The sequence below is a fragment of the Salmo salar genome, chromosome ssa25 (assembly GCF_905237065.1).
Source record: "Salmo salar chromosome ssa25, Ssal_v3.1, whole genome shotgun sequence".
Taxonomy (NCBI): Eukaryota; Metazoa; Chordata; class Actinopteri; order Salmoniformes; family Salmonidae; genus Salmo; species Salmo salar.
In genome coordinates, this window is record NC_059466.1 from 14,629,095 (window position 1) to 14,654,055 (window position 24,961).

Consider the following 24,961-nt stretch of genomic DNA (forward strand, 5'->3'; position numbering starts at 1 on the left):
CCAGACCTCCGAGCAAAAGTCCCGGAACGTTGAGTGGACCTGGGCCTGACCACAGTCCGATTTACAGAGCTGTGTCGTCTGGAAAGACAGGAACTATTTCCTCCTCCTCCTCCTCCCTCCCAGAGCCACCTCTCGCCAGCACACTCACCACGCTCCTAGCCTCCTACTCTAAACAGACCTAGCCAGAGGCTTCATACACCAGCAGACTCATGAAAAGCCACCCTGATAAAAGCATCCAATTAGATTCTCAGGTGTATGATTGCGTCTGATGTATATGTCTACACTGAATAAAATGGGACAGGCTTTTAGAAAAAGGGAACATCGCAACAATCCATTCCTCTTTTGTACCTATAAATGAGGGGGTGGGGGGGGGGGGTGACTTTTATCCTAGGTGGTGTAATGCACATTCACAAAGAAAGAGAAAACATCAGCACTCTGTTAATTCCATCATTGAACACTCCCTTTCGTTGCTCTTTAATGAGAAAGCATGGCGGGGGAACAGAAGGGATGCAGCAAATAAAAGGCGGTAGGTAAGCGCCGTGTGGACAGTCATTCAGGCAGGGTACCTGTCTTTGGATCTCAGCCAGGTGGTATGGGAGCGCGCCTTCCTCCAACGGTGCTATCCTCTCGATGTCCGCCAAGTTGAGCTTTCTTCAGAACAGCAGGGGAGAATCACAATGTTACGCCAGGAGTAGCAAACACAGCATAGCATCCCTCACACGGAGTTGATGCACGATTTTCCACAGACATTTTATGGCCATATAACTTGAGGTTGTTGCTGGTTTAATATGAGTTTGTATACACAACAGACAAACAAAGCTGGATACATGCCCACAACTCAAGCAATAAATGAAGCTTTCTCAATGCCAGTGAGACACAAATATTCCCCGCTGGCATCATAAAGTCTGCATGCTTAGATTTATTTCGTGCATCAACCAGTAGAGCCACTATTGCTAAACTGAATGGGTAATAACTTAGAATTTACATCCAATAAATATAGCTGTAACTTTTGGTTAATGTGTTAGATATATTGAATTCATGTGGAGGACAGGAATTCAATATTTGGCAGCGCAAATGCCACGTTGTCTGCGTGAGTAAAAAGCACAACGCAGCGGTGATGTGTCACTGAGACTGGAGAGAGTTTGAACCTTACCCAGAATGAGCGTGGAGGCCAGAGAGCTGGTACAGGATGTCAATTTCCATCGGATTGATCTGACCAAACTTGTTGGCAGCACTAACAAACTCCTCTGTGGTACAATACGGAGCAGAGGGAGGCATGTTATGTAAGAAAAACCAGACAGGGGGTCACTTTTTAAGACTAGATATTTAGAGATACAGTGGGTGGGTAGGCCTGCGGCAAGGATAACCAACCACATCAGCAGTACAGTCTAAAGGTGAAAGGGTAAACTCCTATAATACAGGTAACTATCACCATCAGAACAGGTCAACTATTCATTCCACAGATCTAAGGGAACAGACTAAACTAATAAACCAGAATATTACAGTGTACATTTACCTTATTTACTTAGAGCTAGGGTAAAATGTTCTTGTGTTTCCTGACACCATTCTGCCAAGAGAGGTGAAACTACCATGACGGTACTGTACAGCCTCAGTTCATGTTTGAAATCACATTTCCTCACTTGAGCAGGACTAGGCTACCTTTGGTGATGAGGGTATCCTTGTATGTTCCGGCTAGTGTGCTGTAGACCTTGCGGATCAGCTCCATGTTGTTAAGGAGGGCGTTGAAGGCATTGAAGTAGGAGAAGCTCACCATGTGGGAGGTGCTGCCTCCAGCGGCCTAAAGGGGAGAGGAACAGACACTGAGGTCTCATCGTACAATCATCTCACGTTGAAACTGGGAGACCATAGCTGTCTCTAACTCACCGAGACCAGGTTCTCCTCCACAAAGGGGGTGAGCATGTGGTGGCGGATGGTGGCCATGATGTCGCTGAAGTCCATGGCAGAGATGGTACCGCTCTTATTCTTATCCTTCTGGGCAAAGGCCTGGCGGGCGTGCTCCAACTGCATCTCCTACAATGAAAGGAAAGATAGAAAGAGCAGGCTCTTGTGACAAAAGACACGTCAAATTACCAGGGATGAAATGGAAAATTGGGGGGGGGACATGATGTTGGATGATGTCGGACACTGCTTGGCACATGTGGAAGCATCAGATGAGACCGTGTTAGACCCTGGCTCTTATAATCACAGCTGTCTCTCAGGAGTCTTGATGAAAACCATGTCCCCCCTGAAGTCTGATCTCAAGTCTGTGCAGGAGAGCAGGCAGGTGTGTCCGGAGGAGCACAGGGATGATTCAATAGGACAGCCATGCAATCAGAGGGGAAGCAGGGGTACCACTGACCCAGGGTCAGCACTGCTGTCAAAGCTGATCACATACTACCAGCAGATCCCTCTCATCTACATAACTCATCAGGCCACAGCAGAGTACAGCCCATCATGACAATGGTAACATTTTATACTGTATACTTTTATTCCACATCTTGTAAGAGTTGGGGAATACTTTGGCACCTAAATCCAGGTACTGTACTAGGCTGCTGCACTATTGAGGGTTATTGCAGCACATATGCTACAAATAGTGATTTTTTTTTATTCCGGTTAGACAATTCTGAGAACTATGTAACCTCCACAAGGTGGCAGGACATATTCTGCAACAACAACTAAGAAAAATCACTAAACTTTCAGCAGTTTTGTTTATGACTATGTTAGATTTAGCTGAATCACATTCAATAATCTATTAGCAGGAAACAATATTGCAAAACATCAGCAGTGAAATAACAGCTAAAGCAAATGTTGGTTTGAATGAAAAGGGTCGCACACAAGAATCCTTGACGCGCAAGTGGGAACCCTCAGTCAACCATGATCCACCGCAAACTGCTATGAGGGTTTACACACAGTAGAGTAGTGGAACCACAGCCAAGCCCTTCCAAGTCCCAGACCACCCAGCTGCATATGAACCCACAAACCCCATCATTCCAAACAAGCTACGTCCACAGCCGTACTACTGGCTTTATGGCCCTCCCTGTTTCGGTGATTACATATATGTGTTACAGCTTTAATACATTACATAATTGTGTATTTGTTATGCTATTATAAATCGGCCCGTGTCTATCTAAACCAGAGATGTTCAATTCCGGTCCTGGAGGGCTCGAAACACTTCTGTTTTTTTGTTTCTACCTGGTAGTTAATTGCACTGACCTGGTGTCCCAGGTCTGAATAAGTCCCTTAATTGAAAGAAAGGATTAAAACCAGAAGTGTTTCGGCACTCCAGGACCGACATTGCACAGCCCTGATCTAAACCATGATAGAAAACTAACTTCCTGCATGCAAGTGATTAAAAAAAGTGTAAAGTATTCAGACCCTTTGACTGTTTCCACAGTCTAATTCTAAAATTGATTAAATCGTTTTTTTCCCTGATCAATCTACACACAATACCCCATAACGACAAAGCAAGAACAGGTTTTTAAAATTTTTTGCAAATTTATTACAAATTAAAAAACAGAAATATTACATTTACATAAGTATTCAGACCCTTTACTCAGTACTTTTTTTAAAGCACCTTTGGCAGTGATTACAGCCTCGAGTCTTCTTGGGTATGACGCTACGAGCTTGGCACACCTATATTTGGGGAGTTTCTCCCATTCTTCTCTGCAGATCCTCTCAAGTTCTGTCAGGTTGGACGGGGAGCGTCGCTGCACAGCTATTTTCAGGTCTCTCCAGAGGATGTTCGATCGGGTTCAAGTCCGGACTCTGGCTGGGCCACTCAAGGATATTCAGAGACTTGTCCAGAAGCCACTCCTGCGTTGTCTTGGCTGTGTGCTTAGGGTTGTTGTCCTGTTGGAAGTTGATCCTTCGCCCCAGTCTGAGGTCCTGAGCACTCTGAAGCAGATTTTCATTAAGGATCTCTCTGTACTTTGCTCCGTTCATTTTTCCCTCGATCCTGACTAGTCTCCAAGTCTCTGCCGCTGAAAAACATCCCCACAGCATGATGCTGCCACCACCATGCTTCACCGTAGGGATGGTGCCAGGTTTCCTCCAGACGTGACGCTGGGAATTCAAGCCAAAGAGTTCAATCTTGGTTTCATCAGACCAGAGAATCTTGTTTCTCATGGTCTGAGAGTTCTTTAGGTCCCTTTTGGCAAACTCCAAGCGGGCTGTCATGTGCCTTTTAATGAGGAGTGGCTTCCATCTGGCCAATCTATTTATTTTATGTTATTTATTAACTAGGCAAGGCAGTTAAGAACAAATTCTTATTTACAATGTTGGCCAACTCCGGCCAAACCCTAACCCGGACGACTCTGGGCCAATTGTGCGCCGCCCTATGGAACTCCCAATCACGGCCGGTTGTGATACAGCCTGGAATCGAACCAGGGTCTGTAGTGACACCTCTAGCACTGAGATACAGTGCCTTAGACTGCTGTGCCACTCGGGAGCCCACAATCTACCATAAAGGCATTCTGGAAGGTTCTCCCATCTCCACAGAGAAACTCTAGATCTCTGTCAGAGTGACCATCAGGTTCTTGGTCACCTCCCTGACCAAGGCCCTTCTCCCCCGATTGCTCGGGTGGCTAGCTCTAGACAGGTGTGTGCCTATCCAAATCATGTCCAATCAATTGAATTTACCACAGGTGGACTCCAATCAAGTTGTAGAAACTTCTCAAGGATGATCAGTGGAAACAGGATGCACCTGAGCTCAATTTTGAGTCTCATAGCAAAGGGTCTGAATACTAAATAAAGGTATCTGTTTTTATTTTTACATACATTTACAAAAATGTCAAAAAAACTGTTTTCGCTTTGTCATTATGGGGCATTGTGTGTAGATTGATGAGGGGGAAATGTATTTAATACATTTTAGAATAAGGCTGTAATGTAACAACATGTAGAAAAGGGGAAGGGGTCTGAATACTTTCCCGAATGCACTGTATTTGTACGGTTCATAAAGTGTCTAGTAATGTCTACTGTATACTGTACCTGCAGAAACTGGGTGAACTCCAAGTAGCTGAGGTTCTTCTTTCTGTCACTGCCAAAGTGGAGCCTGATGAACTCACAGTCCCAGTTGAAGGGAATGTGGTGGTGCACTGTGGTCTGGCTGAAGATGTCCCGCACATTGGCTGCCAAATGAGAGATGGATGAGTAACATCAAGAGATTGAAAAAAACACAACAACCATACAATATACAGTGGGGTTTGAAATGATTGACACCCTTGTTAAAGATATGCAAAAATGACTTTATCAATTCAATGAAAAGTGAGCTACTGTATATTGTATGCCAAAACAAAATTGTATACTAATGAAATTTTTCTGAATAATAGATTTTGTTTCAAAAGTACTTTTTTTCTCTCTCAAAAAGGTAGGGGTCAAAAGTATTGACACCCCTGTTTTCAAAAACGTTCAATACCTTTTCTATGAGTTGGAGAACACATTGGGAGGGATGTTAGACCATTCCTCCATACAGAATTCTTACAGATCATTGATGTCCTTCGTCTGTGCTTATGGAATGCCCTCTTCAATTCCAACCATAGGTTTTCAATGGGTTTCGGAGACTGAGATGGCCATTGCAAAAGGTTGATTTTGTGGTCAATTAACCATTTCTTTGTGGATTTTTATGTGTGTTTGTGGTTATTGCCTTGCTGGAAGATCAACTTTCTCTCAGCAATTGTATTAGTATAAAATAATATAATTTCCCCAATTTCTTGAGCATCCAATATAGCTCAGGATTTGAATTATTTATTTTATGCTTATCTTTCTTAAGGGTTCCAATAATTTCAGACCCCACTGTATGTCCCTATCTCATTTCTGGGAACCTGATATGCACAGAGAAGGAATATGGCCTTGCTGACAATCCCAGTGCCTTCATATTGTGTGAGTTCTAAGCAGATCTAGGTCATTCTGTGTCTGTGCACTGCCTTCATTTTCTATCGCCTTCATGGGGGCCCGTGCCTCACAATGTGTGCACAATGAGCATTGCAACACCTCTTTTTTCCCTGTTTTTTGTGACACGCTGGATTCATCTCTCCCCCTGTCAGATGGGACTTGTTATGATGTGGTATTACCCACAGCTCACTCAGAGCTGAGACAATTCTTCTCTTAGAAGAGATCTCTAGAATAGAAGCAGCTGACTGACAGACCCTATTCTACTCTGCATTCTTCAGAAGCCCAATATAGAGAGACACACTAGTGCACAAACGGAATACACATTGAGCACTAGGAGTAACATGAGACCTACATTCATTTTCTACACTGAAAACAGCTATGTAGCACCTTTTTTTTTTTTACACAAGGTCCTAGGTTATAAATAAGATATAGTAATCTTGTGTTATCCACTTCTTGCATAGAAATGGATCTTGCACAATGGGAAAGTGTGTGGTCATTGCCCTAGGTAAAAGCTCTACTGATGCTGTCCCCATTACCTATGACATGATTATGACATGAAGCAGACAGGACTGGGATGCAGCAGGACGAACATCCCCACACACCAGGTCACCGGGCATCCCCATGTACATACCAAATGAGATGTCCCCTGTGCCAGTCTTGTCAAACAACTGAAAGGCAACTATGAAAAGGGCATCCGGGACACACAGAATCGATTCAAAGGCCAGAAACTCCTGGAAAGAGATCAGTCTGTTTGGACAAGAAACAAAGAGTACTATCTGAAAAAAAGTACATGTCCCTACAAAGCCCAAAGAACATCAGCAACTCGAATTTTCACTTGAGCACACCAATAACTGTAGCCTACCAGATACATTTACATTAAAGTTCAAGTATAACATTTTATTTTACCCATGTTTATAACATGGTCTACAGTGTAATGTGGATAGGAACGTGCTGTTTAGTGCTATTTCAACAAAATGCTTTCTCGAGTCTTCGGCATTATGCAAATAATATGGCCGCTTATCTTATCAGGGGGATATTCAATCAAACAAGTATGGGTGTTAAACAACTGATAAAGATGGCTATTCAGGCAATGTGTGAACAACCTTGTGACCAATCATTAACCTAACTTCTCCTTGCTACGGATTACTCTTCACTACGCCAATACATGTAACATTGTGAACCACATTCTGTGTATCAACATGGGTTACATTGGGATCCGTGTAGGTAGTGGAACTGTCATCGAAATGTGTTTGTGTGTTATGATCCTTTTTTTTCCACAAAAAAATCTCAATTCCATTTTCGCTGTATGATGTCTTGAAGGACCTCTTGTTTAAGTCCTTCTATAGCAAGGTTACTATTAGTAACGATCATCCACCTCACCCGTAGTGGGAGCAGACTTACCCATCCTTGCTGGTGTCGGCTACTCCAGCGATCAGCTGCACAGTCTTGTGGTTGTGGTCGGGCTGGTTGTGCATACCCAGGAAGTTCTGCACAAAGTCCCTGGGGGACATGTAATGCACCCCATTCTCAACCACACTGGCATGCTGAAGGGGACACAAAAAAAATCCAGGTTAGTGTTAAATATAAATGCTCAGACACTCAATATACAAACTTATACTCCCTCCTTGAAGTCCCTTTCCCAAAACAGCCTGTCTTTGTACTGCATCCCTGTTCCCCCAACAGCTCTGACATTTATTTATTTTTTTACTTATGACAAATGATTTGTTCAGACAACCTGATGCAGTATCTGTCAAAGCAATGTATTTTGTCTTCGCAGTTATACTTAGTGTGATTTATATTAATCCCATCATGTACTTTTCAGACATCCCATCAAAGCTAGGCAAAAATATCCTATTTCAAAACCATCTTGTTTTTGCAATTCATCGTATTCTAGTAATTTCTTTGAGTTGTTGCAGTGAGTAAACAGACTTCAGATTTGCTTTCAAAACACTTCAATACACTTTCAAGCTTTATAATGCCTTATACAGAAAAATGTGGGAGTTTTGTGGTTTAACCCACAATAAGCCAGCACAAGCTGTAGTATAATGTAGGAAGCCATCAAGGCAACAAAGCTTCCCAAACCACTATCATGTTAATTGTCACAATCGTGTATGCAGATAAGTGCAGGGCAGTATACTATATTTAATATACAATATGGGATGTTTTTGTACAATGTGACAGATAAGTACTATAGCAGCGTATATAATGATATGTGACATTAGGGCTTTAGCTGTGGCAATGCAAGGGACTGCCAAGTCTTCTGAAAAATATATTTCTAAATGAATCCATGTACACTACTTAGAAAGAAAAAAGGAACAGCATTGTTTTTTTCTGCTATGCTGCAAGACATGCAACCCATGCACTGGTGTTGCTACCTCTCATCTAGGCTTAAAGAAACAAAAGGTCAGTTTCAGAGTCAGGGTTGGGTTACAAGCTGGAGCACTGCATGAACTGGCAGCATAAAAGGCCAGGCTCTGGGTGTACAGCCAAGGAGAGAGCGAGAGAAAGACCGAGAGAGAGCGAGCAAGAGAGACTTCTTCACAAAGAATGCATTTCAGACCGCATCTCACTGCACACTCTTTAGTTAATATTTTAAGTGCAAGTATTAATTCCAAGCAATTTATTAACCCATTTCTTCACTACATAATTTGGCATCAACTCAACTTCACAGTAAGCCTCAAGTGCTTCTTGATAAGATTAGGCAGGTTGGACAAAATGGCCCATTCATCCATTAATTAACTAGCTATTTCACTGGGATATGTTTATGACTAATTATTGCATGTGTGTATTAGAACAGCTATGCCTAATATAAATTGGTGTACGTTTAAGATAAATCAGTGCAGTGTTGTATGAAGAAAGAAGAAGATCCTAAAGTTGTACAAGGTCAAAATAATAAGTCCCTCCTTGGTGCTACCTGTTGCTAGAGGCATATTTTCCTCCAATCAAATGGCCTTACACCCTTCAACTTGGTACTATGTGTGACTTTGTAAAGCACAAGAATGCATGGTCCAAATTATTAGCAAAAACAACTGAATCGTCCAGACATATGAAAACCCTGGCCAATGTCACAGCCTAAAAGAAGTCAGGGAAGGACAAATTCCTCCATGAAGGGGATTCAGAATTAGTCCAAGCATTTGTGTGACCTTTCCTTGTAGTATTCGACAGTAGACGCAACACACTCAGTGTATCTGTGTGTGTGTGTGTGTGTGTGTGTGTGTGTGTGTGTGTGTGTGTGTGTGTGTGTGTGTGTGAGAGAGAGAGAGAGAGAGAGAGAGAGAGAGAGAGAGAGACTTAAATCTTTGTCTCATAGTAGGCCTGCTGGCAATAATATCATATTTGTTCAACTGTAGCTTTGCCATACAATCAAGGTTCTAACCTTATACCATTCACGACAACCAATGTAAAGATACATGCTCTTTTCAAATCAAAATTAAATCAAATTTTATTTGTCCCACGTGCCAAATACAACTGGTGTAAAATGTACTGTGAAATGCTTGCTCACAAGCCCTTAACAAAAATGCAGAGTTAAAAATAATAATAATACAAAATAATTTGTAACAAAAGAGGAATAAAATCAAATACACAAGAATGGAACTATATACAAGGAGTACCAGTACCAGATCAATCTGCAGAGGTACAGTACGAGGTATCTAAGGTAGATATGTAAATGACGCCAGGGTAGATAATAATAAGAGTTGAACTGCTGCACTCAGACTAAAATAATATAAAGAATTATGTTTTTAGTGCCATAGCAATATTTGGTTAAAGATCCACTTGTGAATGACAGTCTTACCTTCAGAAATATAGTCCTTAGTGCATTGGAATCGCCTCTTGCGGTTGTTTCTACCTAAAACATACAGTTGGAGTCATCAAAGCCAAACCCTGATGAATCTGGTAATGCAATGAGAGTATGAGAATTCACATAGGACGCAACGACTCCGCATGGGCTACAATATAATAAAATCATTACTGCAGAGAGTAATCGGTTGCTTGTCTCTGAAGTTTCGATGTTTGAAAAAGCAGTAACACAGGAGTCGTAGTCTACAGTTGAATATCAGCCCTGCCACAAGCAACAGTCACCTTTGCCATTATCATTACTGAACCGGCTACTCGACCTTCACAGCAATAAGCTTGTTATACTATTAAAGTAGCTTTATAACTTCCATTAGATCAGTAAACGAAAATCTGTAACAACGTAAACATTACTCAATTCGCTCTCCAAGGCCGACGTGCCCACGGAAAGATGCTGAAAGAGGACCATTCCGTTCGTTTAAAAAAAAGTAAATCATATATGCTTCCGCATCAATAAGCTTAAGTCCTCATCCAATAGAAATAAACAACTTAAATACAGGTAATACTCATTTCTGTTAAGAAATATTGGCAGAGTCACCTTGACCGCCATGCTGGGTGTGACGTCACGTTGACTAGCAGCGCAGGCGCTTGGCTACTGTAGCCTTTGATTTGGAGATAACAGCATGACACTTTTGAAGAAGACCTAAAACATACAGTTGGAGTCATCAAAGCCAAACCCTGATGAATCTGGTAATGCAATGAGAGTATGAGAATTCACATAGGACGCAACGACTCCGCATGGGCTACAATATAATAAAATCATTACTGCAGAGAGTAATCGGTTGCTTGTCTCTGAAGTTTCGATGTTTGAAAAAGCAATAACACAGGAGTCGTAGTCTACAGTTGAATATCAGCCCTGCCAGCAGCAACAGTCACCTTTGCCATTATCATTACTGAACCGGCTCCTCGACCTTCACAGCAATAAACTTGTTATACTATTAAAGTAGCTTTATAACTTCCATTAGATCAGTAAACGACACGATGTAACAAGGTAAACATTACTCAATTCTCTTTCCATATATGCTTCCGCATCAATAAGCTTAAGTTCTCATCCAATAGAAATAAACAACTTAAGTACCGGTAATACTCATTTCTGATAATGCTGGGTGTGACGAGTGTGACGTCACGTTGACAAACAGCGCAGGCGGTTGGCTACTGTAACTTTCGATTCTGAGATAACGGCATGACCATATTGAAGAAGACCTAAATAACAGTGTCTTTTAGGATATCTTTTAAGTGTCGAGCAATGGGAGTTCCTGCGGTCATATAAGGACACGATGCACTACTGTGTGGGCTATCTGAATCTGCAGATACAGTATTTTATAGCATGCATGCTCAACTAAAACAAATCATCAGATTACTAGGCTACACTACCTGTGTGCAAAGTGTAAGGTGACCACTGTGAAAACCTCTACAAATTATTCTGTCCAAAATTATTATACCTTTTCTATCATCTTAATGAAATGTGAGCTCCAGTGAGGTGCACAAGGGTCAAATGTTGCATTACTATTCATGTCCATCCAGTATCCAGGGACTATTATAGGGGATGAATAAAAAAATCATTTTAAAGATTTTGTGCACTTGGAATCTGAAATGTCATGAATAAATACAATTGAGAAGGCAACTGTCTGGCTTGTTTTCTCTTTGGTTTCAATACCTGATTTCTCATAAAACCCTCCACTGCTTTTTTTTTATTGCATAAGAACATACTTTATGATCTACTTTGTGAAGAAGTGTTGTATGATAATGTTCTGTTACCACAATGATACAAAATCTATAAAGCTGAAAAGAGAAACACAGTCTACCCACAAACATAAATAGGCTGCAACAAATCACATAACGTTTATTGGTTGCGTACACAGTTTAGCAGGTGTTATAACGGGTGCAGCAAAATACTTGTGTTACTAGCGTGCAGTAAAATGTCAAACATGTACATAAATAATAAATATTCAAAAACTAGAAAAAAGAAATCAAGAATGTCAGAACAAATCCAATTAACAACCCAAATAGCACTGTATCAGTAATCCAAATACAATTTTTGCTAATATATACACCAACAATATATAGTAAGAAGGAAATATACAGCAGTAGATATATTACAGTGAGCTATATCAAGAATCCGGCGTATAAATAAACAGTGTAACAAAAATGCAATGTACAGTAGTAGATATATTAGAATGAGCTATGTGAAGAATACAGTATATGAATACACAGTGTGAAAAACTGTATAAAAGAAATGGGAAGTGTCCATTGTTCATTGCCTCTGTACATGGGACAGCAGCAGTGGCTTAGTATGGGCGTATGCGTGTGTGTGAATGTATATGTGAGTACAGGAGTCGGATTGGGTGTGTGTGTATGTGTGTGTATGTGTGTGTGTGTGTGTGTGTGTGTGTGTGTGTGTGTGTGTGTGTGTGTGTGTGTGTGTGTGTGTGTGTGTGTGTGTGTGTGTGTGTGTGTGTGTGTGTGTGTGTGTGTCTGTGTGCGTGGGTGTTTTGTGAGTCTATATTTGTCTCTTACTATAGGAGATGGTGTGATGGATGTTCAACAGTGGAATGGCCTGGAGATAGGAGCTGTTTTTCAGTCTTTCAGTCTTTCATCAACAGACACAAACAAGTTACACATTACACATTGCACAAATTCTAGACAAAAGTTCAGGAAAGGCAATTCTGGTTCCACCAGAAGTATTTCATAAAGGTCAGAGATCAAGCTGCATGTATTGCCTCCATACTGACACCCTAACACATAGCAAGAGAGTAAAAGGCGTTGTTGCAGGAAAGGGATAATCTAGTGCTGTCAGAGTAGTAGGTAGGGGTAAAATTATAGTGGCTTAAACATGACTGTGTGGGTCAGTCATTGGTGCTTCTGGAGGACAGAATTGCCATGGCAGGGATGATAGCACAGCATTACCACAGTTCAGTGTTCAGCCATGCACTCTCCCCCAGAGAGGCCATTTATTTTATTGAGCTATCACTGTACTGTAATCCACTTTTTGAAAGACAATTTTCAAGGTTCAAATTCTTCATTTAAGTCTGCGGTGGACTGTCATAATGGGACATTTAAAGGGTCAATTTTGTTTACCACAACATAGTGTGCTTCCCTCTTGGAGTTCTAAGGCTATTTCGTGACAGTACACTTCGTTTTTTTTCTCTTTGTGGGAGTGCTATAAAAGGTAAATCACAGAGGAGTTTTTTTAATCTTATTTAAACTTTTAGTGTGTGTGAGGAGGTTGGTCGTTTGGAAATCAAATAAATAACAATAGTTAATAGTTTGTGTTAAATTGAAGTTAGAATGAAGTTCTAGATTTTAAAAGGATTCACATTTTTAGGCTACCAGTAGCCTATGTAAAATAAAAAATATATAAAAAATAATAGAATATCCCAGAATAGAACACCAGCACAGGTACAGCATCAAATCCTCTCATTAGTAAAATAATAACTTGTACACTTGTACAGAGAAGTGTTCTATTTTTTCCCGGTTTGTGGTTAAACTGTAGCATACGCTGGAAGGGTATGCTAAAGAATCGATGGAGAGCGCAATGATAAAAGGTATTTCTTCCGCATACACCAGATGCGGCGGAAATACGTGAGCAAACAGGAAGTTCTTGGTGCGTATTTTCCGCGGGCCTTTGACGACAACAGAGATGCAACAGTGTACAGAAATGGCGGGTAAGTAATAGATACGTCAATTACGTTATATAAATGAACAAAACCTGTCTTATGGTTTGTATTACAAGTTGTATGACAGCTGTGCTTACCTCTTTGAGTTTTCGAGGGCGTGGTATGTTGCTGTCACAGGCAATCCAGATGGCAAACAAACAAGCTAGCTAGGTAGCTAACTGTTAGCCAGAGGCTCTGGCCCTAGCTAGCCAGCTTGCTGAGTCAGTGATGATGATGATGGTGGTGTGGCTATTCACAAGCTAGATCCTGAATGTAGAACTGCATCACATATAGAAGAATGTCTTTGACTGCATGTTAGCAATAGCTTGTAACTGGTGTGCAAATGACGAAAGCTAGCGACTGACTGTGTTGTGCAATGCTTCACCATGGTGTGTTTATTGTCGCTTCAATAGCTCAATGTTCAATGCAGGTGGATTAACTAGCTAGCTATGCAGCGCCAGTGGCTGGCAAGCTAGCTATCTAGCTTCCTTTGTAAACAAGAATAGGCCTGCTATCTATTGTCTTGCTTTACTGCTAACTAGCAAACTTACCACTTGGTGTTCAAATCAGAATGGAGAATGATGCAAATGTAGAAGCTAGAAATTGTTTGTTTTGATCCATAGGGATGAACCCAATGGAGAAGAAGTTGGCAGAATATAAGTGTGACACCAACGAAGCAATCAGCTTAAAACTAGGTTTGTTTCATTCATCTACTTATTTAGCTTTGTGTAATCTCATACTTTTGGTTTAGGATGTTGAGAGAAAGTAGCTACTTTCGCTGAAATTTGTAGTTTGGTAGATGACACTGAGTGTTTCATATTCATAATGCAATATTTTATGTTGACTGACTATTGACAACACCCTCTAACTCAAAGAATTAACAACTATTTTTTTCTCAGTCCGTTTCGCAGATGATTTGGAGGATGAAAGCACAACATTCCATCCAGAGTACAGCCACCAGCTTTATGGTGATGAGTGAGTATCAAACCTGATTCAACCCTGAGGTCTGTGTGAATATCAACCCTGAGGTCTGTGTGAATATCAACCCTGAGGTCTGTGTGAATATCAACCCTGAGGTCTGTGTGAATATCAACCCTGAGGTCTGTGTGAATATCAACCCTGAGGTCTGTGTGAATATCAACCCTGAGGTCTGTGTGAATATCAACCCTGAGGTCTGTGTGAATATCAACCCTGAGGTCTGTGTGAATATCAACCCTGAGGTCTGTGTGAATGTCATTACAGGCATCTGCATGTGAATTCTACATCTGTGTTCTGGTTGCATGACTAAACCGTTAATAACAGGATTATATGAATGCTAACTCATATTTAGTCACCTTTTTTCTTCTTTTTTCCCCCCCTCAGTGAGGTGGCTTTTGGATACAAAGGCCTTCAGATTCAGCTGTACTACAGTGCTGGGAACCTGAGCACCCTCTTCAAAGTGAAATACTCAGCCAGAGTCACAGAAAAGTTTGACTGTGTGGAGGTAAGAGTTGTTTGAAATGATGCCCTTTGTTACTTACTTATGCCAAGTGCGGTAACACTGACTCCGTTACCTAAAAAATAGATGTCCTGTCAAACTATAGGCATTCAGAGATGGGACCCATCATATTGTGAATGGTTTTTTCGACCACATGACTTGACCAGGGAAAACTCTGGGTCTTGGTGATGATGGACGATAGTTTTTCCTGGTCAGGTGACTAACCACCCTCAGTACCCTTCTACTATCTTCTCTTCTGAAACTTGTCCAGTTTCCCAGCCTGCTTTAGTTTGAGGTGAGCTGTTTTGTGAGTCTTTTCGGTGGGTTGCTTTGTGCATGTTTCTGTTGGCCTTCTGTAGTGATCCAGAACCTCACTCTTAGTGGCGGTATTATGCAGCAGATAAGAGATCTCATGTTTTGTCAGACCACTCCCAGTCTATCATGGGCCATTGGTACGCTAATCCTATCCCTCCCTCCCTAAAGGGAAGGATCAGAGTTGGCTCAGCCATTGATTTGAGTGGTTCTGTGATAGGCTGCAGGAAATGGAATATGTCCTGCTAGGGTGTGTTTCCCATAAGTGTGTTTTTAGCAGGAGGGAGATCACTGAAGAACTTGGTGCATAGAGTGAACTCCAACTACAGTTCGGAACCTCTGCCAAAGTCTTCTTGGTCATCAGCTATTCTGTATAAAGTAATGGCCAATAACCCTTCACTGGCTTTACACACAGGTATTGATGTAATTGCTGCAGTAACGTTGCATTAACATATTTTAATTTAGTCATTGTATGGAGTTGGCTGATTTTCATTATTACACAATATCAAGAAGACAATGTTGTTAACTTATATAATTACAGCATTTCTACATTTCTAGGTGTAACGTTTTTTAAATTTATTTCATTTATTTTACCTTTTTATTTAACCAGGCAAGTCAGTTAAGGACAAACTGTCACCTAAGCCGGATGACCCTGGGTCAATTGTGTGCCACCCTATGGTACTCTGGACCACGGCCGGTTGTGATACAGCCCGGGATCGAACCAGGGTCTGTAGTGACACCTCTAGCACTGAGATGCAGTGCCTTAGACTGCTGCGCCACTCGGGAGCCTGTTAGTAGGATAAACTAAATGTTGTGTTCCACTAAAATTGTCAAAATGGGAAGCAATTGCTCAATTGAGTGTGAAGTGCATTGACAGTAGTAACATTCTAAATAAGAAAAGCACTGGCAATATCCTATTTTTAGACACCAATCAGTGCAAATGTTTTTCTTATCTACTTTTTTTCCTTAGTAGTTTTCTTATTTCAGTATTTGCAAAACAGTCTATACTGTTCCAAATACTAAACAGTACTCGGAAGTAAAAGCAAGGCTGAATAATTTCTGATGATAAAGGCCAGGCCAGCGTTGACCCACGAGTGTCCACCTCGTTAAGGGTTTAGTGCAGCTGGTGTGAGGTAGAGAGTTAGGGAGCAGTAGAGTTCAGGCTGCATCTGAAGTGCTTGTCTGTGAGTGTGTGTGCTCACTGTGGCTGGGTGTAGTGCAGCTGGTGGGAGTTGGAGAGGATGGGAGCTGTGGGACAGAGTTCAGCATGCAGCTGCTACTCCAATGGAAGACTTGTCAGAGATCACCTTAACCCTAAACCAGCCAAATGCTATAATGATGGACTCCACACAGTCAAACATCATTTTTGTTCTCAGTCATTGTTTCATACTGGGCATCAATAGTGAAAATCTGGAGAGAAAAATAAATCAGTTGGTGTCTGTTAGCCTAGATGTAAAATGTATAGATAACACGTACAAATGTCTTGTCAGGATTTTTATTGCCATATGTAGGTTATGTTTGAGGCCGACGCCATTGGTAATGATTATTTTGAATGGAAAAGAATCCAACAAAAGGTAATTTGTTAGATCTACAACTTTTCTCAAAGCTCCTCTAAGCAGAAAGTGAAAAAATAACTTTTTGAAGTTAGTTAGCAAAAAAGTTAGTGCCTCTCTGGGCCCCGATAGTGATCTAATTTAATGTATTTCCTGTATAGCCACACGTATAAGGGTGAAGTCCAAGAATTGTAAAAAAAAAAATAATAATAATAAAGAACACTAAATGGGATTACGTTGTCAGCCTTTTTACCTCCGTGTTGACGACTCTAAATAAGATGTGGACACATGGTCAATTATATCCTGACGATAAAAGGCTTTCAGATTAAACAAAATGTTCTAAAGATGCATTGTTACGTCATCTATACCAAACTATGGCTTCTTTTATGCAGGATTGTGCAATTTAGTGTCTAGTATATAGGAGAGTGCCTCGGACAATATGACTTGTTTGTCCATGGCCTTTTTATTTCAGCTCCTTATTCCTCAGAAATGCAGTTGAACAATTACAATGGTGAAGTGGCATTCAGCTGCAGGTGCATTACTTCCAGTTGGATATTAGCTGATGTCTGAAAGGAGAGGAATTAGCAGTGTGTTCTATTTGCCTTTTGTAGTGCATTTTGTTCAGGCCTTCTTCATTTCCCTGTTTTCAATGGCGAGCAGCAAGGGTCTCTGTACAGAAGTAATACCCATCACGCATGTAAATGGTGTGAAAGGGCTGCTTAGCAAGTTAATACAAGGTGTTCTCATGTCAATCCTTGTGGAAATGGATACAATGCAAACATCACAGCTGAACCAAGCACACATTCTAGTGAGTAAAAAGTCCAAGGGGGGGCCCTTTGTCTGCCAGGCTCTTTGAAACGTGGGGGCAAATTCATTTGATTGAGTTCGCTAGGATTAGAGGAAAGGCCTCTATTATGGATGCCCAAGGTTTTTTTTTTTTTTAAGTTGAGATCAATTCATTACATTTTATTGCCCAGTGAGAAGCAGAAATACGTTATTGTGGGGACTTCATAAAATATTCATGGTTTAACATGAGTAGTAAATTTATTCAATTAAGTGCTCTTTCACCAAGGGGTTGGGGGGGGGGTGCTTGTCTCTGCTCAGCTGACAGTCTTAATTGCCTAATGGTTCTCCTTTTTGTGGCACAAAATATGTATTCTTCCACTTTAATTCCTTGTGTTCTGTCAATCAGGGCTGGAGCATAGCCTAATTACAGAACAATAGGACCTTTTTTTTTTTAGGTGTAGTTAGTGATTACATATGGAAGAGAAATGTCCACACACTTCCTGATTATTGTCTATTGTATAGTTGGTAAAAAAAAATACATGTAGTAAAGACCTTGTCCATTTTTTGTTATCGATATGATGACTCTATATCAAAGAACAAACACATTGTACTCTGGGGAAACGACTGTTACAAAGACCTATGCTAAATGTTGAAGAAATGGGGTTATTTCAAATGTATTTTGGAAGGTGATAAGATTGTAAATGACCTCCCTAGCAAAAACGTATCTTGTTGGTAATCACACTTTTGAACAGAAATGGAGCAATGCATATAAAATACCAGGCTACTTTTCCATATACAAGATGCTGTGAGTTTGTGTCGTTCTACTAAACCCTCTTTCTTTCCTTCCTGCAGCCTGATGATGTTGAAGGGAAGATCCGGGAGATCATCCCCGCTGGGTTCAGCTGCAACACGGACGACTTCACCTCATTGTTGGAGAAGGAGACCAACTTCAAACCCTTCGGCACCCTGCTTCACACATACAACGTCCACAATGTGGAGGAGGGAGAAGATTTTACCTACCAGATTCACAAGGTTCACATGCTAGTCCTTGCTCTTACAATATACAAAAACATTAGGTTGTTGTACAGGCCAACAGATATTAGTGCTTTCCATGCCTACTGTATGACCTGCAGATTATTTCAGTATAAGAGGGTGATCTGCTTATTTATCATGACTTTGATTGTCCTTGTACTTTCTCCATGTGTTGTGTTCCCTAGGTGGACGTGTCGTGCCCGGGATTCCGAGAGTACCACAAGCGCCTGCAGACCTTCCTCATGTGGTTCATTGAGACGGCCAGCTTCATCGACGTGGACGACGATCGTTGGGACTTCTTTCTCGTGTGAGTGTCTGCCCTCCTTAGCCAATGTCACTCTCCCCCGAACCCTTCGTTGTCTCGTTGAGAAACAATGGGCTCCTTTTTGAGGCGCTCGCCACCAGTTTATCCGACCAGTTTGATTTATATTTTCCCTGGCCGTTTGAGAATTCTTGATCTGGCAAGAGTCGCCTTTGTGTTCAAACCTTTTTTGTAAAAAAAATTACAATGTTTTGGGGCAAGAGCTGATTGAACACTGTTGTCTTTTGAAACACTGAATGACATCTAAAACAGTAAAAAGAGCCTCTGCCAGTGTTTTCTTTAGCCAACCAACTATTAAGTGACAATGGAATGAAGTGATGTGGAGGGCCTCGATTTCCCCCGTCTAGCCCCTTCTCTTCTAAATTGCAGTCCTCCAATTAAGTGCATAATGTATTCCGTTTGCAGCAGGTGTACAGATAGGGACGGCCTGGCTGCTCCAGCATGCGGACACTGAAAAAGGGCACCCGGAGAATGGAGAGGAGAAAATGGCCGCGGCCTGGGAGTGTGCCTGGAATTGACCAGCTTCTCTTTGTGTTTTATCTGCAGATTTGAGAAGTACAATAAGGATGGGGAGACGCTCTTCGCAACTGTTGGCTACATGACAGTTTATAATTACTATGTGTATCCAGACAAAACCCGACCACGTGTGAGGTAATTGCTAGGGGCGCACGTGCCTTCCCATTCTTTTGTACTAAAAACCAGAGGAAAATTATACATTTCGGTCTCCCTTGTCCTACAAAAAAAATCCCAAATTACTGGCTTATGTATCCAACCAAATGATCAGTGTCTTGGGGGGGGGGGCTTTGGGCTGTAAATAAGCATTTGGATTGATGGACATGATAACAATTTGTTACGTTTCTTATCAAGTGAAAAATTGCTCCCTCAATTTTCGCTTAATTAGTACATCATTCTGTCAAGTGTTCTTTTTTTTTCTCCTTTTTTTTCAGTCTTTAACATTGGTCATGTTTCAATTTTAATCACGTTTACAAGGTCTTCCCATGTATGTGAAGTGAAAGAGGGTTAGGTTTGAGAGGTCTGTGAAGCTGTTCTTTCATGTCTTTGTGTATGTTGACCTGGTGTCCTTCTGAACAGCCAAATGCTGATCCTGCCGCCGTTCCAAGGAGAGGGTCATGGTGCTCAGCTGCTGGAGGCAGTGCACATGTTCTACTGCAATCTGCACAAAGTACAGGACATTACAGGTGTGTGTGTGTGTGTGTTAACCTAATTGTCTTACTTACATTATCTTATGTTTCAATTTGGGGATGAGGCTATAACTGTGCTAGAGTTTAACTCATACAATTACATGCATGCATTTGCATAGTAAAACACAAAGCAGTTGCACACCAATATACTGAACAAAAATAGAAATCCCACAATTTCAAAGATTTGACTGAGTTATATTAGGCCCTAATCTATGGATTTCATATGACTGGGAATTGAGATATGCACCTGGTCAAATACCCCCCCCCCCAAAAAAAAGGGCCTCAGGATCTCGTCACGGTATTTCTGCATTCAAATTGCTATCTATAAAATGCAAATGTGTTCGTTGTCTGTCACTTATGCCATAACCCCACCGTCACCATGGGGCACTCTGTTCACAACGTTGACATCAGCAAACCGCTCGCCCACACAACGCCATACATGTGGTCTGCGGTTGTGAGGCTGGTTGAACGTGCTGACAAATTCTCTAAAACATTGGAAGTGGCTTATGGTAGAGAAATGAACATTCAATTATATGGCAACAGCTCTGGTGGACATTCCTGCAGTCAGCATGCCAATTGCACACTCCCTCAACTTGAGACATCTGTGGCATTGTATTGTGTGACACAATTGCATTTTTTTGTGGCCTTGTGCAATGATCATGCTGTTGAATCAGCTTCTTGATATGCCACACCTGTCAGCTGGATGGATTATCTTGGCAAAGGAGAAATGCTCACTAACAGGCATGTAAACACATTTGTACACAATTTGAGAGAAATAAGCGTTTTAAGTGTATGGAGAATTTCTGGGATCTTTTATTTCGGCTCATGAAACATGGGACCAACGCTTTACATGTTGTGTTTTTTGTTCAGTGTAATTGCTTTGCGTAGGCAAATTACATTAATAACAGAAGCACCTCAGCTACCCCTGTCCAGAGGAGCACCCTGATTTTTCTTGTCTATTTTTCCCTCTACTTTGAATGGGGAGATGGATGGACAACTCCTGCTAGAAGGAGGTCTTGTTCCATGTGGCTTTAAATCCTCCATGTTGCTCTGCACTGAATTAGTTTGAAAACCCCAGTGGAAGCTGGATATATGTACATTTGAGCAGGTTCAGCAGTACTGGGCTTGTTACATGCAGCCACGATCATAGTCTGACAATGGTGTAATTGTTTGACTGTCAGAAGTCAGTGGGACATGAATATAAGCCCTTATTGAAAACTGTAGCCTTAGATGTGTTGGTGTGGTAATGTGGACAGTTTTAAAAAATGTATATATTGAATATACCTAACATTCGATGTAATTGTATGTGATATACACTGTACTGAAATAATAATGCAACGTGTTAAATGGAATCCCAAGCTTGTTTAATTATCTTGATCTTTTCAGCCGAAGACCCCTCGGAGAGCTATGTGAAGCTGAGGGACTACGTTCTGGTCAAGCTTTGCCAAACACTGCCGTCGTTCTCCATAGACCAGCTTCCCTTGGGCTTCAGCGACGACATGGCCACAGAGGCCAGGGAGAAATTTAAGATCAACAAGGTCAACAGCAACTTCATCCACAGAGCCCAGAGAAGGATATGTTTGATTACTGCACTTTCTGAGGATATTAAGGCTATTTATTTTTTTTAATTTATTTTTTTACTTTCACAAAACCATTAATGGACAAATTCAGTCATTAACCCATGGCTCTCCAGTCCTACAGGGGAAAATGTACCATTCCATTTAAACCAGTGGGCACTCACTTCAAAAGTGGCCCCTGCTTGATTTCTCTTACTGCACTTAGGCCCAATTTATATTACTAGTTTCCTGTGTCCCCCTCGCATGTAGATGATTATCACAGCTTTCTACCCATGATGTGGAAAGACCAAATGCTTGTTTCTAACTCTGCCTCGGCTCTTGTGTGAAGCTCCAGGCGTTGTTGTACCAGGTCCTTAATAGCTCTACTAAGGAATGGTTCAATCTTTTCTAGATGATTGTGGAGACCGACTACGGTTTCTTTAAAGGCAGTAATAGCCCTGTCCTGTTTTTGCGCCTACAGAAACACGCACGACGAGTGTACGAAATCCTGCGTCTGAGGGTGACGGACATGAGCGATGAGACGAAAGCAAGAGATTACCGCCTGGAAGTCAAAAAGAGGCTATTTGCCCCTACCAAGGTACGTTTATAAGACAGGACCGCAGCTTCTCCAGTGAAATGCAGTGTCCGCCTTGTGCTTTAGTTTCTAGTCCAATGGAGTTAGCAGGTTGTCTGTACAGTGTAATGCTAACGGCTGTGTAATGCTAACGGCTGTGTAATTCCCTGTGGGCTTCATCAGTGGTTAATGGCTGTTAGTCACACTATTTAACCAGGATCAATCAAGTTGATTTGATAATTGATTATACAGCGCTTCTCCAAGTGCTTAGTGTTTGACAACTTATGACTTTAGAAAGGGCGGAGAACGAGGCCAAGAATATGACATGCACTTTATCCGCTTAGAGCTACTTCCGGCTGTTTAGACAGGCACCCCAATTCTGATTTTTGTTTTTTGTTTTTAACTAATTGGTCTTATAACCAATCAGATCAGCTTTGTAAAAGATCTGATGTGAAATGTTCTAATGTGATTGGTCAAAACACTAATTAGCGGGAAAAGATTGGAATTGGACTGCCTGTCAAGACATAGTCTTGTTACTTATGTTGCATGACTTTATCCAGAATCGGGAGAACGATTATTCCCCAGTTGCAGGAAAATGTCTGGAGTACCAAAGGCTTATTATAGGATATACAATGGAGCACGGCAGGCGTCCATGGTAGTGTTACCCCAGGATTCAGTTCCATTCAGGGCAGTTTCTATATGCAGGATTTGCATGTCATTGAGGAGGAGGGGGGAGGGGGGGGGGGTCTAATTTAGGTGGAAGTAGGTTGCTGACATCACACATTCAAGCAGTTAGAGAAGCTGCTTGCCAAATGGCACACGTTTCATATCAGCACTGTTACTGTGCTTTTGAAATCTGATTTAAACAAACTAACTCATTTTGTATTGACACGATAACATTGATTTACATATTATCCACGTTCCATGACATGTAATTGTTGAGTGTCTTATTGAAACCCAGCATAGCAACCGTTCGAGGATTGCTGTCAGCAGTGTAACCACACATCTTGGGCAAAAGGCCAATGAGGAAGAAAGTGTGGCGGAAAAAGGAAGTAGCAATTCCTTTGTAGACTCTGTGGAGGGAAGAGATCTGGTGACCAGATGCAGCAGGCAGTTCCTGTGGAGGTTTGGTTTGTAGCGAGCCCATCTCATTGAATGTGTGGCGGATTACACGTTTCTGCTCACCTCTGGCTTCTCTTATCCCCCATTCCCCAGAGAGAGGGTGTGTGCACATGCTTTTTTTTGCAAATGTCCCCAAAATACACGAGTGAGGAATCTTGGTCCATGTCCAGAATCTGTCAGCACTCATGCAGACTCGATTACAGAATAATTTTCCTCCCTCCCCTCCTCCCCTCTGACTATTTGGGTTTAAGACACTGAGATGCTGTCAGGTCTGCAAAATGAGGACCCACAGGAGGAATAATACTCAATATAAACTTTCTCTTGTCTGTTAAATGTGCGTTATGTAAGATTAGCTGCTGCTAACATCATCAAACTTCGAAAATACATCTCTTAACAGATATATTTGCATAATACCATCTCTCATTTAATAGCCTACATTTTTTTTTAAAGACATGGTTAACACAAGCTAATTATACAAAGTCTTGGGGGGAGAGGGGGTGGCCGATGGATTTCACACAAACGCTGTGCATTAACCAGTGGATGTTTTTTATTTTTATTTTGTGTACTTAGAAGAACCAGCGGGAGATGACCAAGATGATGAAGTGTCTGCGGCCAGAGGAGCTGGCATCCCACATCAGTCAGATGGACACGGCGCTGCAGCAGGAGGAGCTGGAGAAGAGCTACCAGGAGGTGCTGGCCGAGTACAGGAGAGTCATCGAGAGGCTAGCACAGGTCTGATCCAGGGGGCCGAATGTCAGCCCTGCCTACCCGCTGTAACACAACCCCCCCACCCTGGCCTCTTCTCCTACCCTTCCTCCTCCTTTCCACTGGTGGTCCTAGATGTACAGTAGAGGTGCAGCTGGCTGGCTGCCTGGGGAAGGCCCACTCTGTGTCCCATGTGTGTAATCACGCTGTGTGAGCTTTAGTGATTGGGCAATCATTCACAGGTGATAGGAACACCATCCGTACGGTCTGGCTGGGCAGAACATGCCTCTTCATATAGAGAATAAGGGAGAAAGGTTTTATTTTTTTTCTCTCTCTTTTTTTAATATTTTTTTCCTCTCTCTGTCTAGCTTTTTCCTGAAGACGTGTTGGTTTTGAAGCACTTCATACTGAAATAAATGTTTTTTTTGTACATTGATCAAACCTAGTTGTCCTCTTTATTGACGCTATTCTAAAGTGTAATTTCAGATTCACGTGTTTTATAGTTGTTGGGGTAATGTATTACATGCAGTAATTATTGCTCTGTGATCATTTTCCCGGTAGCTACTATTGTACTGTTAAAATAATTGTTGTTGAGAAAAATGGGTAAACTACAGTATTCTATTTAATGCCTTCCTACTGTTAACTGCGTCCTGATTGTACCAGATAAATTGTACTTTTAAGCACAGTGGATTTCAACTGGACTGAATATACATTTATACAATATCAGTTACTCTATTTAGTCTAATCAATTTACAGATGTAATTTTGTTCAGGCACCCTCTTGTGGCTAATGCAACTTCTGATTGCCCTTTATGCTGAGTGTTGGTCTAATGAGCATTATGGTTTTCAATTTAAAACCTCTTTGCCTCTGCATTGCCCACTTGTCCAAAGCGCTGTGATGAATAGCCATCTATGCATACTTTC

At 41.5% G+C, this 24,961-nt stretch overlaps 2 protein-coding genes across 9 annotated transcripts in view; one reads left to right on the forward strand and one right to left on the reverse strand.

Annotated features, from left to right (window-relative positions):
• The window catches only part of LOC106586223 (calcium-binding mitochondrial carrier protein Aralar1), a 21,719-nt gene extending 10,882 nt beyond the window's left edge, over positions 1-10,837 (reverse strand). The window contains exons 1-10 of one of the 8 annotated variants that reach the window (XM_045707726.1): positions 10,820-10,837; positions 10,280-10,384; positions 9,683-9,736; positions 7,291-7,433; positions 6,521-6,636; positions 4,987-5,126; positions 1,885-2,031; positions 1,660-1,798; positions 1,154-1,247; positions 567-651 (exon numbers count right to left, since the gene is read on the reverse strand). In XM_045707726.1, coding sequence (XP_045563682.1) covers positions 567-651; positions 1,154-1,247; positions 1,660-1,798; positions 1,885-2,031; positions 4,987-5,126; positions 6,521-6,636; positions 7,291-7,433; positions 9,683-9,736; positions 10,280-10,291 — 930 coding nt within the window. In that variant the 5' untranslated portion in view covers positions 10,292-10,384; positions 10,820-10,837. The other 7 variants (XM_014173261.2, XM_045707724.1, XM_014173262.2 and 4 more) reach the window with 7 other exon arrangements.
• A 2,463-nt stretch (positions 10,838-13,300) lies between these two features.
• Positions 13,301-24,474, forward strand: LOC106586226 (histone acetyltransferase type B catalytic subunit). The gene is made up of 11 exons (XM_014173267.2): positions 13,301-13,406; positions 14,021-14,092; positions 14,297-14,372; positions 14,760-14,880; positions 18,378-18,557; positions 18,743-18,864; positions 19,426-19,530; positions 19,972-20,078; positions 21,468-21,619; positions 22,119-22,235; positions 23,904-24,474. The coding sequence occupies exons 1-11, from the start codon at positions 13,382-13,384 to the stop codon at positions 24,069-24,071; spliced, it is 1,245 nt and encodes a 414-aa protein (XP_014028742.1). The 5' UTR covers positions 13,301-13,381; the 3' UTR covers positions 24,072-24,474.
• Positions 24,475-24,961: the final 487 nt, after the last annotated feature.